Raw genomic sequence first — 16,350 nt, forward strand, 5'->3', positions numbered from 1 at the left:
AATTGTGAACAAAGCTGTGCAAGAGTAGCAGGAGTACCAAATGGTGTAATAGGTAAAGGAAAATGAAAAGGAAACAGAAGATAGAAACCAAACTACAACTATTGGATGGCAACCACCGCAAAATGATGGTGTTAAGCTGAATAATAATGCTGCACTTTGACACAAAGAAAAAGACAGCTGGCTGGGGAATTGGAGCAAGAAAGGAAGATGGTTCAATCATGAAAGCATGAGCAGGACCTGGCAGAAGGTGGTAGTGAGGGAGCCACTGGTGGACTGCAGTCATCAAATCAAAAAGAGGAAAATTGAAATCCAATCAGATTGTAAGCTAATAGTGGAAAAGATTGAGCAGGAGAGCGCTGAAGATGCACGAATTGGTACAATTGTAGAGAACATTAAACAGCTAAGGAAACTCCTGAAAATTTCACTTTGTTGAAAGTGAAGGTAACTATAATATATGTTAGTCAGAACTTAGCAAAATTTGCTATAATCTTGGTCAGTGAAATCACTTGAAAGGATTCCTTCCCTCTTTGGTTAGATTAGCCAGAGATGATCCGGAAGCAGTTGCTCCAGTCCTGTAAAAATATTATTCAGATGCAATATATCTACTGTTGTCGTTTGGTAAAAAAAAAAAAAAAAAAAAAAAAATTAGACACCTTCTATTCAATTGATAAATCTTTTGCTAATTTAATTCAAAACAGCCACTAGAAAGGAGTGGTAGACTAATAATATATTATGAGACCCTAGAGTATGAATCACGTCGCGGGGCTTTTTTTTTTTTTTCCTTTAGAAGGAGTGGTACACCTGACATCCGCATTAAACATAAACACTATCGTATCATCTTTCTTCTTTTTTTTTTTTTGATTTCTCTCTCTATTTGCTATGCTATAGGCCTAAAATCATGCCAATTTTTAGTGGATTCGGAGTTTCACAAATTGAGTTGTTGCTCAATTCAAATTAGTTGTGTAATTCTTACAGTATCTTGTATAACCTAGTACAATTTGGATATAAAACTTAATTTTGTAACTTATACAATTAAGTTTGTATATAAAAAAAAAAAAGCATAATTACATCGAAATTATATGAATTTACAAATTTATGTAATCAGTTTCAACTGAAACTTATGAGCTTTCTTCTTTGGCTCTCCTTTTCATTTTCCAACCATCTCTCTAACCTTACTAGGCCCTTCACTCAAACGCATGCACCAAAAAAGAAAAAAAAAAAAAGAAAAAAAGAAAAAATGGTACGAGCAGCGTTTGTTAATCAGCCAAACCTGTGAATGTCACCCCAAGTCACGTTTGTCCCCAAACGTGACTAAAATTTCATCATGGTACTGTTTCTTCGTTTGAGTGGAAGCTGGACTGTGGATTGTTCGTATATGAGGAGTTGCCTTTTCAAAAGTGCCTTGTCTGTTGGCCATTTTTGTCCGATGCATACTATCGGCCAGAGTCATTTTCCTTCTCAAAAACAGCGGAGGTTGCAAATGAAACAACTAGGGATGGCAACGGGGAGGGGGACCCCTCCCCCATCCCCCGCCCCACTGCCTACAAACTTCCCTGCCCTCGCCCCATCCCCCGTCCCCCGCTCCCCCCGTCCCACTTCTCCCGGAGTGTTCTCACGGGACTAATAAAAATTTATTATATAATTTTATTATGATTAAATTTTAATAAATAATCAAGTACTAAAATATTAATACATCATTAAATTATTATTCATTGTAATTTTATAATTGAAATTTATAAAAACAATCAAATAAAAATTATTTGAATACAATCCAACATGATGAAATAAATATAACTAAAGTAGTCAAATTTTCACTTTTGACACAAATACAATCACTAATTCATTATTGTGCTTGTACTTTTTTTAAGAAAAAATATTATTGTATTAAGTGTAATTAGAGATTTAATATAAATATATTAGTAAATTTAGTATAATCAATTAATAATTTGTATTAGTATATATATATAATTATTAGTATAATTAATAATATTAATTATATTATATATATTAATAAATATTATATAATACATATAACTAATATTATTATTATTATAAGTTTATAATTAATTAAATTATATATTATATAATTATATATATTTTTTTATATATTTACTTTTTAAACCCCCCCCCCCCCCCCCCCCCCCCCGGCGGCGGGCGGGTGAACTCTGTTGGCCACTTGACAACTTGATGTTAAATTATTTTGACTTGAACCATTCCTTGTCGATTTTCGTGGCTTGAGCAATTTGATCTACTCTGACAGAGGATAATAGAATAATATAAAGAAACCAACCACGACTTTCTGCAACTGACAAGAGATTGGGAATTGTGACCCAATGAATTAATTAGGTTTACGAGGACTCAATCATTAGAATGTATCAGGCTGTGATAGTGTGATAGTGTGTATAAAATTTATTTCTATCATATGATTATATTTTGTGTAATATATACAAGATTTACTTTTATTATATAGGTACTGTAAAATTTAGTTTCAGAAAATTAGTAACGAAAATAATATGGTTCTTAACAATCCAATAAAAATAATAACAAATCAAATAAATCAAACAAAAAAATACGAAATTTTACGTGATTCAGTATATAAAAGAAAAAGAGTATAAAACCCTAAACAATAATTTCCAAGCCGAAAAGTCACCTAAAACTGAAACACAAAAAAAATCTAAATAGCACAAATTACTTAACGGTTTAAAGGCCCATAACTTGTTTTTTCAGTTTAATGCCTAATTAAAACTCCTTTCAAAATGAAGCATGAATCTCCTAAAACTCTCTTGAACCGGTGAATGCTTGAGTTGGTGCCTTTAACACACTTAAATTCAAATCCATTATATTTACAACCACCACAATGATAGATTTTTTTTATAACCTTGCGATGTGGAGACAGAGACAAATTCAGAGGAAAGAATACTCATCCATCACCAATCAATGAAGCTTCAGAGTATCACCTCAAATTTCATCCCTTGCTTCTTGGTTGCAGCCATTCTCTTGACTCTAATCAAAGAATTGAAAAGATCCCAGAAAACCAAAACCATCCAGAAATTGCCTCCAGGTCCATGGAAGCTGCCATTTATTGGATGTATGCATCATTTGATAGGTTCACTTCCACATCGCTGCCTGAAAAACTTAGCTCAAAAATATGGATCCCTGATGCATCTGCAGCTTGGTGAAGTTTCACTCATCATTGTTACATCACCAAACTTAGCGAAAGAGATCATGAAAACGCACGATCTTTCTTTCGCGACCAGGCCTGAACTTCTTGCGTTCAAGATCATCTGCTATGATACTAAAGATATTGCATTTTCGCCCTATGGTGATTATTGGAGACAAATGCGAAAAATTAGCGTATTGGAGCTTCTTAGTGCCAAAAGTGTCCGGTCCTTCGAAAATATTAGGCAGGATGAGGTTTTGCACCTGGTTGAAGCAATAAGGCCTTTAGCAGGTAAGAAGGTGAATTTAACTGAACAAGTTTTCTCATATGCAAGTTCCATGGTCTGTAGAGCAGCATTTGGTCAAGTTTCCAAAGAAGATCAATACGAATTCGTACAATTAATGAAGCAAGTGGCAGCTTTAGCAGGAGGTTTTGATATTGCTGATCTGTTTCCTTCTTACAAAATTCTTCATGTCCTGACTGGAATGAAGCCTAAATTGCTAAAGATCCACCACAAAATGGACAGTATATTTGAAAAGTTAATCGAGGAGCACATCAAGAACCAGACTAGGAACAAGAAGTTGGTTGCTGATTCTAATCAAGAAGATCTTATTGATGTTCTACTGCGAATTAGAGATAGTGGGAACCTTCAGTTTCCAATCACCAATAACAATATCAAAGCTATCATCTTTGTAAGTCATACTACGGACCCTGAATTCTTTCCTTCTCTGCTTACTTTCTTTGGGTACTAAGTTATTACTATAATGAACAATGTTGCATTACTAATGCAGGATATGTTTGCTGCTGGAACTGAAACTTCGTCTTCAACCGTTGAATGGGCTATGTCAGAGATGATCAGAAATCCAGATGTGATGGCCAAGGCGCAGAGAGAAATCAGGCAATCCTTCAAGGGAAAGCAGAACATAGATGAGGCTGATGTTCAAGGATTGAGATACCTGAAGTTAGTGATCAAAGAAACTCTAAGACTACACCCTCCTTTCCCTTTGCTCCTGCCTAGAGAATGCAGGGAGCAATGTGAACTGAATGGATATACTATACCAATCAAAACAAAGGTCATGATTAATTTCTGGGCAATTGGAAGGGATCCAGAGCATTGGAGTGATCCGGAGAGCTTTGTACCAGAGAGATTTGATAACAACCCGGTTGATTTCACAGGAAATCACTTTGAGTTTGTGCCATTTGGTGCAGGAAGGAGGATTTGCCCAGGAATGTCATTTGCTTTGGCCAATGTTGAGCTTCCATTGGCTCTACTGCTTTGTCATTTCAACTGGAGACTCCCGGATGGTATGAAGTCAAGAGAATTGGACATGTTAGAGAATAATGGAATAACAGCAACAAGGAAAAATAACCTTTATTTGGTCCCTTCCTTGTATGATCCTTCCACTGATTTGGAATAAACAGTTATACGTGCAGCACTTCTTTCAGGGCCAAAGGGGGATGTGATCAAAAATTGTTGAAAGCTTTGAGGATATTAAGACACTAAATAAGCAATGCCTAGTTCTTCAATTGATATGCCATTTTAGCAAATTATCTAATTGGCACTTGAACTGTTAAATTTCTATACTTTTGGGTCCTCAACTATTAATTGTATCACATTGCTACTCAATTTTAGAAGAACAGCTTTTTATCCAATTTGTATATGTTTTTAGCCAATCCATAAATTTTAGTTGTAAAAAGTGAAAGAACCTGCCTGGTAGTGTATACGCTATCATTAAACAAAAGATTAGTTTATAGTTTTAATCTTCTTTTACCTCCAGCAATTTTCAGAGACAGCCAATCACTATGCAACTATTGAAATTTGACCAAAATACACCCATGGATTCTATTTTGCACAGATTGCAAATTCAGCCTTGACTTCAATGAATCTTGCTAGATGAGAGTAGGTGTAAAGTCAAAAGACAGTAATTCTACCATTGGTATAAAAATTCTTTCACCAAATATATAGAATTTTATGCAAATTATCTTGTGAAGTATGAAAAGTTCAAATTGATTAGAAATTCGGCACAAATATTTGCAAATTTCCATGGCAGAACTAAGCACTACCTCGACTGTTACTAGCTATTTCAAGGCCCAATTGATGTCAAATTTTCCATTATTGTTGTTGCAGTAAACAGTTCTGTTAAAAGGTGTCCAGTTACATAATTTACCAAAGTCTAATTTGTGCTCAATCAAGAAACTCCAAATTGGGGCTCTTCCATTTTACTATACTGGAAAAAAAAACTTTTATTTTGGCTTGTTCACTGGTCCTATTGCTCTTTTGGTCAGCCTAGACACCTAAAACTGGCAAGAGAGCGAAAAACATACACTTTAATTAAGTTCAACAGTTGGGGTCCAAAGTATACAATTTGAAAAATTCAAGGGCCGTTAAGGTAATTTGACCATATATTTATTCATATATTCTTAAACTTTGGATGTTTTGGACCGCCAAGAAAAAAAAAAAACAAACAAACAAACAAACAAAGCTTTGGTTTTTTTCTGGACTTAACCCAGCAAGCGACCCAGCAGTATAAATGGTTCTTCTGACCGTTCCCGATTCAACCGGTTCAAATAACCGGCTCACCAATTTATTATTTCTAAAATATCATCCCCATCACAGAATCAGTAACGTCTCCATCATATGATATCATCACCTTACCAGATCCCTACTCCAATCTGTCAAATTTTTGAAACCTTAATTTTAATTATTCTCCTCCCAACTCATATAGAGAATGTGAGTTTGTGAAAAATTGGAGACAACAATTTCTTCATAAAACGAACAAAAGAAAAATTAAAAAACCAAAAAATTCACAATTCAAGAAAGAAAAAACTTCAAATAAAAAAGAAAACATCAACCAGAAAAAAGGAAAAAAAATGCGATACATGCAAAAAATGAAAGAACTTCAAACAAAAGATATACACAAAATAAAAGGAAAAAATATCTGCATTTGTCGATATTTCGCAGCTTCGGTTCTCCATGACATTGTTTACCGAAGCGATTCTAGATGAAACATCCATAACCAAACATAAAGGACGGTTAACTCATGAAAGATTTATCATTAAAGCAATAGAATTACCTATTTTTCTCTAATGTAAACAAAGAATGAAAAGTGTGAATCCTGAATGAACTTTCTATCTTCATGCTAATCAAAATTCGACTTCAATATTGGTTCACATTCAGCTCGACCTTCATCATCTGCTGTAAATAAACCTGCTTCCTAGAATTTAAGAACAGGAAGATAGAAAGTTCTCTGATTCTACCCACTAGAAGATGCTTTCTGATAGAGAAATTGGGAACAGTATCATGAACATGCTCTAGATTTAAGGATCACTACTGTCTTCTTTCAGCTTGAATTCCACTGGCCCAAAATCCCATTCAGATGGAGACCAGGGTGGAGAGTCCAACCATATTTGACTAGGAGAGGATGGAAATGTTGAACTCTGAAAAAGATCAGAGTAATCAGACATGGGGATCTCTACTGGTTCTGGATGAGAGCATTCACTGTCTGTATCAATTTCACTCTGGACCTCAAGCACAAAGATAAAATTGATATGTGTCAAATGCTTTAACCATTGGGATTCAGTCCATACGGTAGTGTAACTGAGAAAGATGAAGGACCATTACCTTTGTAGATTTGATCTTCCGAGTTTCGTGGGGAACTGCATCAGAGATAATACTATCAACATATCCAGAAAAATGTGACTCTTATCACATATAGCAACAAAATGAATATACTTGTGTTCCATTCACTAATAAAGACAGTATTATAACGCCTGAGAGGTTGACTTATTAGGCAAGTCTAGGACATCTCATTCAACATAATGTCCGGGTTTCACTGGCAAAAGGTACAATAAAGCATGTTATCAGCTAAATTTTGGCAAGAAGACTGGGATGGGGCTTTTTTTTAGAACCTGTCAACAAATTAAGAAAGGGAATCATGAACAGTAAACAGCTTTTCACTACTTGTAATTCAGCTAAATCCATCTCTTACTTGTACGGAAAGCCAGTTATGTTAAGCAGCTTCACTTTCAGGGGTAAAGAGTCATTCATATTTCATATTTTATCTGCCTAACTACCGGCTCCATGCAGGGGTATGCAAAATTAGAAACATAAGATGGATGCTTTCTTCAGCTGCATGGTTCTAACAATAATATCCAAAACTGTTGCCCGACATTAACTTCTGTCAACCAAAAGGTAGCAACCAATTTCAGCCATAACCTCCCCCATTTGAGACCGTAAATCATATAATAAATGTCCAGCATATAGTTTTCACCAACCTTTTGTTCAAATTTTATCTGATTGAAGACATCCTTAACAGCCAATAGATAATGTACATTACAGTGCTGTGGACGAAAAATTCTAGTCTCCAAGGGCCATTTACATGTGCCACTCACCAGTATGCCAATCCAATTATTGACAACATCAGATTTACACTTGCTGATTTTTACCAATCAAAATATTAATCTAACACCATAAAGGAATTGATTTGATTAAGTGGCAGTACATTTGTGTTGCATAAAGTAGTCATGTGAAAGATATCACAATTAGACAAGTCAAACTATGAAACTTACCACATCCTGGCAACAGCGTGTCCCAGAAAGATGCTCTCATGGCTGCCTTCTGAGACTCAATGCACTTTTTATGATCATGCAGAAACATCTCCTCTGACATGTTAGGCTCTTCTTTTGGTGTACTTTTTCTCTTCAATGATGCTTCATGATGAACAGATGACTTGTTTGTAATGTCACCGAGGGCTTTACGATTCCCAAACCCTGTACCAATTTTCTTTTTTTCCAGTTTGAAGCCAGTTGATTTACCCTTAACAGACCCTACAAAATAATTTAATTCGATTGAGTATTAAAATAGCCTGGTCTGAAATAGCTACACCGTCACCTACATTTACAAAATGCGGAAGATTTAATGTCCAAAGATCTTAAACTGCAATGATTAAAATTTCAATTGTAATTTCCTATGGTGCGTGGACTATGGCTTCAGCATCGGGCAAGAGCATGTATCCAGGTGTCAAGTCCGCTGATCTCCTAAAATACAGGATACCGGTATACTGCTGAAAGATAATACAATGGTTCATGCATATGATTCAGAACAAATTATTGTTGTTACACACACAGACATAGCAGAGAAAGCATTCTCTATCTACTGTGATATATAACGCGGTTGTTATAGCTAATAGGTTGTTTAATGAACCGAAATGACACACACTTGGGAAGAAACACAAAAACATGCAGTACTATAGTGTCATCCATTAGTTCTTATACTATGAGTGAGCTATAAAATTATCATTAAGCTCTCAAGTTGTTCTAAGTAGGGACGACTAGGGTCCAAGAACCCCATATTGAGTCAAAGCACATCCGTGCACCAAGCCAATCTTTGACCAGATCCTATACACATCTCATACAAAATCATATCACGTAGGTATGGCTAACTGTGGTTCGGATCAAGTGTCCATGTAAAAAAGCTCAACTTTATGCTGCTCATGAAAAGACAGACTCAATCCCCTCCTAAGCATCATCTGTTTTTACACTATTAGACTGCTCAATGCTGAAGCTTATCAACAAGATTCTTTCAACCGAAACTTATCTCTTACTGAAGAAGGGTAGATATACAAATGAAAGGAATTCTACCTTTCCTTAGAAAATTTAAATTCTCATCTTGCGGGATCAACTGCTTCTGAGTTAACTGTCTTGCCATGCTTCTCTGTTGCATCTGACAGCTAAGCTAAAATTGTTCTGCAGTACAAAATTATCACACGTAGCTCTAATACTACACAGAAAGAGAAATCTACTTCCTTGTGGATATTCTTGGCAATACTATTAAAAGAAGCCAATTGGCATATAAAGATTAGTTTCGATAATCTTGCAAATTCTGCAATTTGCAATGTTCTGTGAGCTAGAACCCTATAAAAATAAGCTGAAAGATTTTTGTGTAATCCAATCGCTAGTTTCTGAATACAAATGAAGCAACTAAAATATGGACTACTATGTCCATAAATCATGCCAGCACATAGAAAAGATAAAACCAATTTCAAATAAAACAAATTGAGAAATCAAAACCATGAAAACCTAAAGGAAGAAACATGATATTTCACCGGCAACAGATAGTGGTAATAGAAGAGTAACCATAAGGAGAACATAGATACTTCAATTAACACATTCAGAGAGAATTGATATCAGATGAATGATACAACGGAAAGACTTAAAGTGCAATCTCTTTTGATTCTCTAAAAAGTTTGATAATCCAAAGATTCATTGGTTCAAAGATTCGGCCGAGTCCCTGTCCCAGTCGACCCGGCCGAGTCGTCACGAGAATTTCAGCTTCCGTTCCGCGACAGGTCCGCAATATTCCGGAGACGGTAGAATCGGTGGAAACTCATTTAGACTCAGTAGATTCGGGCCGAGTCGACTCCGGGACCCAAAAGAATGGCCTAGTCTACCGAGTCAACCCGTATTGACTCATCAGATATCCATGAACTGAGGCTTTCGCCATGATTTTCAGAGACTTTTAAGGTATAAACAAATTAGCAAATAAAAAGACTTACCCGTAACAAATTGCACGGAAATCAATATTTATGAGAAATTGCACAGAAAGACAGCCGTAACAAATCAATCTTTAACCCAAAATTCTCTCTTTGAAGACTCTTCACGAAACAGCAAGTGGGTGGCAGAGATTCAAGAGAAGGAGAAGGATAACTAAAAGGGCAAAGAAGACGAGGAGGCTTTCGCTTTCATATCATATGCACAGCCGCACGGGTGGTGGCGTTGAAATTTGGAGAGAAGTAGGGAAGAAGAATGAAAGCCAAACTCCCCTGGGTTTGTGACAATATCAATTGGCGCTTTTAAGATTTTGAAAATTCTCGCTTGTCTCCCCTCCTCTAAGGTGACTTTTTTTTTTTTACTTTTGCAATCTATTTTAAAATATAATATTAAAAACCCTCATTTTGAAAGCATATAATCTCATTCTAAATTTATCCTTTCCCTAAGACTCTTAATTGACATAACACGTTAACTTTATCTCTTAACTTTTATACACTTGATTGTTCTGGTTCTTTAATTGAAATTGGAAAAGGAACCATTTAATTGTTTATTTATGTCATTAGTTTAGGCAAGAAATATTAACATATTTAATATTATAAATAATTTACAATACTTGTAAAAATAACTTGAAATATTTTTATAATAATGAAAATAACCTTTTGTACTGACTTGAAAACATCACAAAATGATTATATATCTTCTGCATTTCTTTTTTTAATTTTCAAGACATTGATCTAGACAAAAAAAAACTAAAAAAATTCGAAAAAAAAGGTAAACAATTTATAAAACTTCTTAAATTAACTTAACACACTTTACTGTAAAGAAAATAACATTTTTGTAGCTTGCGAAAACTTTAAATAAACTTCAAAATATTAATTCTTTATATTTTAAAAAGCACACTGTATTTTGACCCATTAGAATTAAGCCTTCTTGCTTTTGGATTTTGTTTTTAAATTATTAATATATTCAATTTTTTTAAATTATTATGTAAATATTAAAGAGTAGTACTCCTCTTTTATTTGACTTTTTTCATCACCATGTATTGGAGGTTTTGGTCTAGTCTAGGGGTGTCAACGAATCGAGCTGCTCGCGAACTAGGGTGTCAACGAATCGAGCTGCTCGCGAATAGTTCGCGAGCAGTTCGTTCAAATGCTCGATTCGAGTTCGATTAAATCGATCTCGAGTCGAGCTCGAACTATTCGAATATTCCAACGAATCAAATTCGAGCATAAAAATGTTATGCTCGATAAGCTCGTGAGCTTTTCGAGTTTAAGGTATATTTAAATATATATAATTTTTATATTTATAAAATTACTTATATATATATATATAGTTGTAAGCTTAATTACACGTTTTACCTATTAAAATTCAAAATATAATAGGGGTATTCTTGTCTTTCCAGATAATTCTTAAAACAAAAAAAGAAATTCACAATTTAGATTCTAATTAGGTCAAGCACTTCCAATCTTGTCCGCCACTCCGCCGTCTTCTTTCTTTCAAGTTCAACGAATCGAGAGCTTCACTGCCTAACCAAACTTGTATCAAGACGGTGTCATCTAATGTGAAGTCTGCTGGTGTATCTGTCGTTGAATCTATCGCCGGTGATTCGTCAGACGATCTCCACAAAAACCAGGTATGGATATTTTTTCTACTGGTGTATCCGTCGCTGGATCTAACACTGGCCCAATTGTTCTAACATCAATCGCTCCAACCTCCAAGCTTCCGAGATTCCATTCTTGAAAATTGATGAATGAGAAAGGTCAAGGTCCTAAGATGGAGTAAATTTTACCATTTCAACGGGTACTAAACTAAATGTGTCTTCTATTTTTTCTTTCCTCCTCCTTTGCTTATATGACAGAAAGGAGACTAAGAATGGTCCACTGGCCCAAGTCATCTCTTTTCTAACAAGCACTAGATTCAGATCTGGATCCAATTTTACCGAGATCATCTGTCCTTGCACCCTTGCTCATGTGGGTTTTGCTCCTTTTGCACTGGGGAGCTGTGTACAATTCCTACAAGGAGCAAGAAACCCGCCCCTGTAAAAATCTTGGATTGGTATTAGATTTTCTTGTGTTGTTTGGTTTCCATTGGATCTCAAAAATGGGATCCCATGAAGGTAACATTATCAATGGGAATGGAGTATTTGGAAGGGATATGGAAATGTCAGTGCTGCCTTTGGGCACTAAGAATAAGTACAAAAGAATGGATTCTCAATTGACTGATGGTGGTGATGATGATTTACATCATCAGGTGGAATTGGAGAATAGGAGAAAGACTACAAGGAAGTTTGTTTTTGCTTGTGCCGTTTTTGCATCTCTCAACAATGTCCTCCTTGGATATGGCAAGATTTCTGTTTTTTCCCATTCATGTGTTTACTTTGTTCAATGATATGCCTTAGCACAATGTTTAATGGTTCGAGCCCGAACTCGAGCTCAAAGATCTCAAGCTCGAGCTCAAACGCAATTCGAGTAATTTCGAACACGAGTTCAAACCTCACAAATTTCTTACGAATCGAATTCGAGCATTAAAATTAAGATTCGTCGATCTCGAGCCTTAAGCATATTATCGAGCTCGAACTCAATCAAACTAGTATTCGAGCTCGATTCGATTCGTTGACACCCCTAGTCTAGTCTTCCTCCTTTCTTTATTTTTATATATTAATAATATAAAGAGCTAGCCAAAGAAAGGTTTTGTACTAAAGAGCAATATAACGGTAAATTTTGAATGAAATTATGAATTTTTTAATGAATTTTAAATGTTATAAAATGTTTAAAGTAAAGGAGACAAGTGAAACTTTTTTAAAATTGGTGCCAATTAATCCTATCAAAAACTTCAAGGGAGGTTTCTGAAATTATCCCAAAGTTAAAACTGCATGTCTATAATTTACAAGTACGGGATAATTTGAGTCAAGTAAATGATAAAAGTAATAAACTAACCTGGTCTTTCTTCCCCATATGTTTCATGGGTGCCTCTTTTGGATAATAATTGTTTTGATTCTCATATATATAGAGAGAGCAACAACAAAAAGAGAAAAATAATTATAGCACAATACAAAATCAAGCGTTGATTTAATTACATTTATTCCAAACTATCGATACACCTCGAGATTTAGAAAATAACAGTCATCTCCTCTGATTTAACAAATAGTAGATGGTTTTAAACATTTTCATGAGTGAACAAAAGACTCTCACCTAAAACAAAAGGTTTAGCATCTCAAAAAATAAATAAAGATCAATAAGTTCTATAGAAAGTCCAAACAAACCACTTATCAAATCCTTGTCTTCTTCTTCCAAATTTCCCTATTTGCCAACTTTATCAACACAAGGAGAAACCATTCTATCTTTCATAAACGTATCATGAGATTTTTTCTTTCCTTTTGTCAAAAGGTCATCATTTTATATATGAGAAGTAGTTACAGTAGTACTACCATTGCATATTACCGGCAAAAGTTAGAATATCATTGTGGGTTTCTTTCACAAGCCACATAAGGAAGGATACCTCCCACCTAGAATCATCAATTAGGTTAGTGGCATTTTGGCAAACCATGACTAGTGCGATTGCATTCCCTTCCAATAAATATGAAGGAGCATTGCCAAAAAGACTTACTAAATGTACAATATCATCTATCAAAGCATCTAATTGAGAGATTCCAGTGCATCTATGATTAATTCTAACCACTAAAACTTTACAATCGGAGTGAATAAGAAGGGATGTCCAACATTCCTCCAAGGCTTTAATCATTGTTGTCCTGATTGACTCTACTTTTAGTATGGCAGCATCTTTTTGTCTTGTTGGGATGGCCCAAGCAGTGACAAGGTTACCATTATGGTTTTTGATTAAAATACCTAAACCCCCTTTGTTCCTTGTCTTGTCCATTGCTGCATCAGTAAAGATAAGAGTTGCATGTTGATTCTAGAATTCTTTGATGGTGGCATTCCTCTGTATTTCTAGTTTAGGTCTTTCCTTTTCCATCTTTCCAGTAATCAACAGATGTTTGTACTAGAGCCATTCCTCCATAGCCTTATTAGATATATGTTTGGCATTAGACCTTTCATTGCTGAAGTTACATGCATTCCTAGCCTTCCACAATTGCCCAGAAGATTTACTGTGGCTTCTATTTGGCTAATACCCTCAGTTCTTTCTCTAACTCCCTGCAGTGCTTCCCACCACTTCCAGGAATTCCAAGATTGTTCTTTGATACCATCCCATTTTATTGGGAAAGTCTTCTAGGCATCCTTTCTTGCTTTGTAGTGGAACAACAAGTGCTCTAATGTTTCCACATCTTCACAACATTTGCACCAATAATCTCCTTTGCATGTTCTTCTATACACTTCCACATTGGTAGGTTGAATGTTATGAAGATATTTCCACAGGAAATGTTTCACTTTGTGTTTAATGTTCAGATCCCAAACTTGGTGCAGAGTCTTGAATCATCCTTTCTTGTTCTAGTGCTACCCAATATTTGACCCTTCATGCACTTGTCAATTATCCTGATTCTGTCTTGTACATGACCTGACTTGGTGATATAATTTCCATTGGTGTTGTGGTTCCAATTAAACCTGTTATTCCTGTCCTATATGTTAAGGGGAATCATCATGATTTCTTCAGTTCCTTCTTGAGAGAAAATGGATTGAATGAGGTTGGTGTTCCATTTCTTGCCTGTGATCAAGTCACTAACTCTTTCCACACTGCAATTCTAGGGTTTGATCATGGTTCGTCGTCGCGGATCGCGGTTGCATCGTAATCTCGATTGTTCCACATCCATCACGGCGTATCGGTTGAATATCGAGTGATACGCACATTATAGTATATAAAAATTTCCAAAAAATCTAAAAAAATTACTAAAAATAGAAAATACCATAAAAAGCACAATTATCAAATTAAATTTACTAAATACCTACATTATCATATATAGTTACTAATTATTAAATAAAATAATACTGTCATTACCATAAAGGCCTATAGCATTAGTAATAAATGATTTTAGAATCAAGTGTGCGTTCTAATCCTATGTTATATGAGATAAAAAAGTATATATAAGAATAAAATCATCATATCTTACATAATACAATACAAATCTCAATACACAAAGGAAGTAGTGGTGTTTAGTTCAATACAATAAAAATAAATAACTACCTATCAAATAATATTATGAAATGCAAAAACATAAAGAAGCAATCATTTTCACCATATTTTCAATAAATATTTTCATCCTATATTGATCCACAGCAGTGCCCAGATGATTGATCTCAATTTCCTAAAATATAAAAATATCACTGAAATATTAAAATTAATGAATTATGTACAATTCTTAAATTCTATCAAATATAATAAAAATATATATTTATTTTGTTTACATACCATTAGTACCATGTAAAATGACGAGGAGGCTCAAAATCATACTCATGTTCCGACTTATTATAGTAAGAATATGGCATTTGCATTTGATTTTCTTCATGTGAATGGAAAGAAATATCTGAACCATATTGTTTATCTCTTAAGTTTGATGACGCACTAGATGAACCATGATTAAAATGTGGCAATGGTGGTGAATTTGATCCAAATTCGTCACCTCTATGGTAGTAACTGAACCCTCAATATGTAAACTATCATTGGTGCTACTGGATGAACCATAATTGTGTCCATAATAACCAATGCTACGTGAATCAGATGCAGATTCGTCATGATGTACTCCAGTTGGCCGATTATAATATCCACTAGTGATCCAATAGAAACACTAGTGGACCTCTGAAGATGGCTAGGTCCACCATATGATCCGTATTCAGAGTAATAAGTAGTAAAGCCTGCAAATGATCGCTCAAATTCATGTCCTGACCACCTAGTACCCAAACTTTTACCAGAATCATAGACTCCATATGAATGACCTATATTCAAATCTTGCATGTGCTCATGAAATTCAGAATATCCCCTAGAATTTGAGTTGTAAGAAGAGTCGCCTTCACTCGAAAATTCAGTTATTCTACTCAAATATTGCAGCTGTGCTTCTATACCAAGATGATAACCATGATCAGTGTCTTGAATAGTTTAATAGTTATCATCTCCTTGACTCCATGACATGCCACCAATATATTGGCTATCATGATAGTTACTACCACTACCACTACCACAAACATTTTTTGGTTGAGAATGTCTTATGTTCGCCCCTCCATCATCATCATCATTACTGTTGTTATCTTTTTCACTGCCAGAAGTGTTGGTAGAGGAAGATGAGATGGATTTTGATATAACTCTTTTCTTCCCAGTACTCTTGCTTTTGCTCGTAGATACTCGCTCCTTATGCTTCATTTCATACCAGTTATGAATTGGAACAAAGGCATATCATTATCATGACTTTGTTCTCTCCCTTCACTTTCACTAATGGCCTTATCCAACCAACTCAAATCATTTTCATGAATCAATGACGGCTCATTTTTTCGGACCCACTCATCTAATATATCATTTTCATCAAAAATGTGATTTGAATCAATTGGATCATAAAAATCATCAGTGTCATTTTTACACATCAAATTCTTCACTCTAAGTCACATATTGTAGTGCACGAATACCAACTTGCGCAACTTCTCAATTGTTAATCGATTTCGAAATTTTGTATGTATCAAAGACCACGTACTCCAATTTCT

At 35.0% G+C, this 16,350-nt stretch overlaps 2 protein-coding genes and 1 long non-coding RNA gene across 5 annotated transcripts; 2 read left to right on the forward strand and 1 right to left on the reverse strand.

Moving 5' to 3' along the window:
* The first annotated feature begins 2,774 nt into the window (after positions 1–2,774).
* Positions 2,775–4,813, forward strand: LOC113723929 (premnaspirodiene oxygenase-like). The gene is made up of 2 exons (XM_072069331.1): positions 2,775–3,852; positions 3,952–4,813. Exons 1-2 carry the CDS (start codon positions 2,938–2,940, stop codon positions 4,576–4,578), a joined length of 1,542 nt encoding a protein of 513 aa, XP_071925432.1. The 5' UTR covers positions 2,775–2,937; the 3' UTR covers positions 4,579–4,813.
* A 1,376-nt stretch (positions 4,814–6,189) lies between these two features.
* LOC113723940 (protein PATRONUS 2) lies at positions 6,190–10,132 on the reverse strand. Of its 3 annotated transcripts, none has more exons than XM_027246901.2 (5): positions 9,715–10,132; positions 8,801–8,905; positions 7,730–7,987; positions 6,783–6,817; positions 6,190–6,679 (listed from the first exon to the last, which is right to left on the reverse strand). In XM_027246901.2, exons 2-5 carry the CDS (start codon positions 8,880–8,882, stop codon positions 6,479–6,481), a joined length of 576 nt encoding a protein of 191 aa, XP_027102702.1. In that variant the 5' UTR covers positions 8,883–8,905; positions 9,715–10,132; the 3' UTR covers positions 6,190–6,478. The 3 variants fall into 3 exon arrangements, with proteins under 3 accessions (XP_027102702.1, XP_027102709.1, XP_071925518.1); XM_027246908.2 differs by having other exon boundaries at positions 8,801–8,894; positions 9,715–10,123; XM_072069417.1 differs by having other exon boundaries at positions 8,801–9,605; positions 9,715–10,121.
* Positions 10,133–11,169: 1,037 nt separating this feature from the next.
* Positions 11,170–12,072, forward strand: LOC113723957 (uncharacterized). The gene is made up of 2 exons (XR_003457136.2): positions 11,170–11,342; positions 11,568–12,072. It is a non-coding gene; the product is annotated as an uncharacterized lncRNA (long non-coding RNA).
* The last annotated feature ends 4,278 nt before the right edge of the window (positions 12,073–16,350 follow it).

Source organism: Coffea arabica, chromosome 1c, assembly GCF_036785885.1.
Source record: "Coffea arabica cultivar ET-39 chromosome 1c, Coffea Arabica ET-39 HiFi, whole genome shotgun sequence".
NCBI classification, from domain to species: Eukaryota; Viridiplantae; Streptophyta; class Magnoliopsida; order Gentianales; family Rubiaceae; genus Coffea; species Coffea arabica.

Coding starts and splice junctions, on each gene's coding strand:
- LOC113723940 (XM_027246901.2), bottom strand. CDS start 8,882: ATGCAACAGAGAAGCATGGCAAGACAGTTAACTCAGAAGCAGTTGATC. Junction 7,988..8,800: donor TTTAAATTTTCTAAGGAAAG/GTAGAATTCCTT, acceptor ATTATTTTGTAG/GGTCTGTTAAGGGTAAATCA. Junction 6,680..6,782: donor GGAAGATCAAATCTACAAAG/GTAATGGTCCTT, acceptor CTTGAGGTCCAG/AGTGAAATTGATACAGACAG.
- LOC113723929 (XM_072069331.1), top strand. CDS start 2,938: ATGAAGCTTCAGAGTATCACCTCAAATTTCATCCCTTGCTTCTTGGTT. Junction 3,853..3,951: donor ATATCAAAGCTATCATCTTT/GTAAGTCATACT, acceptor TTACTAATGCAG/GATATGTTTGCTGCTGGAAC.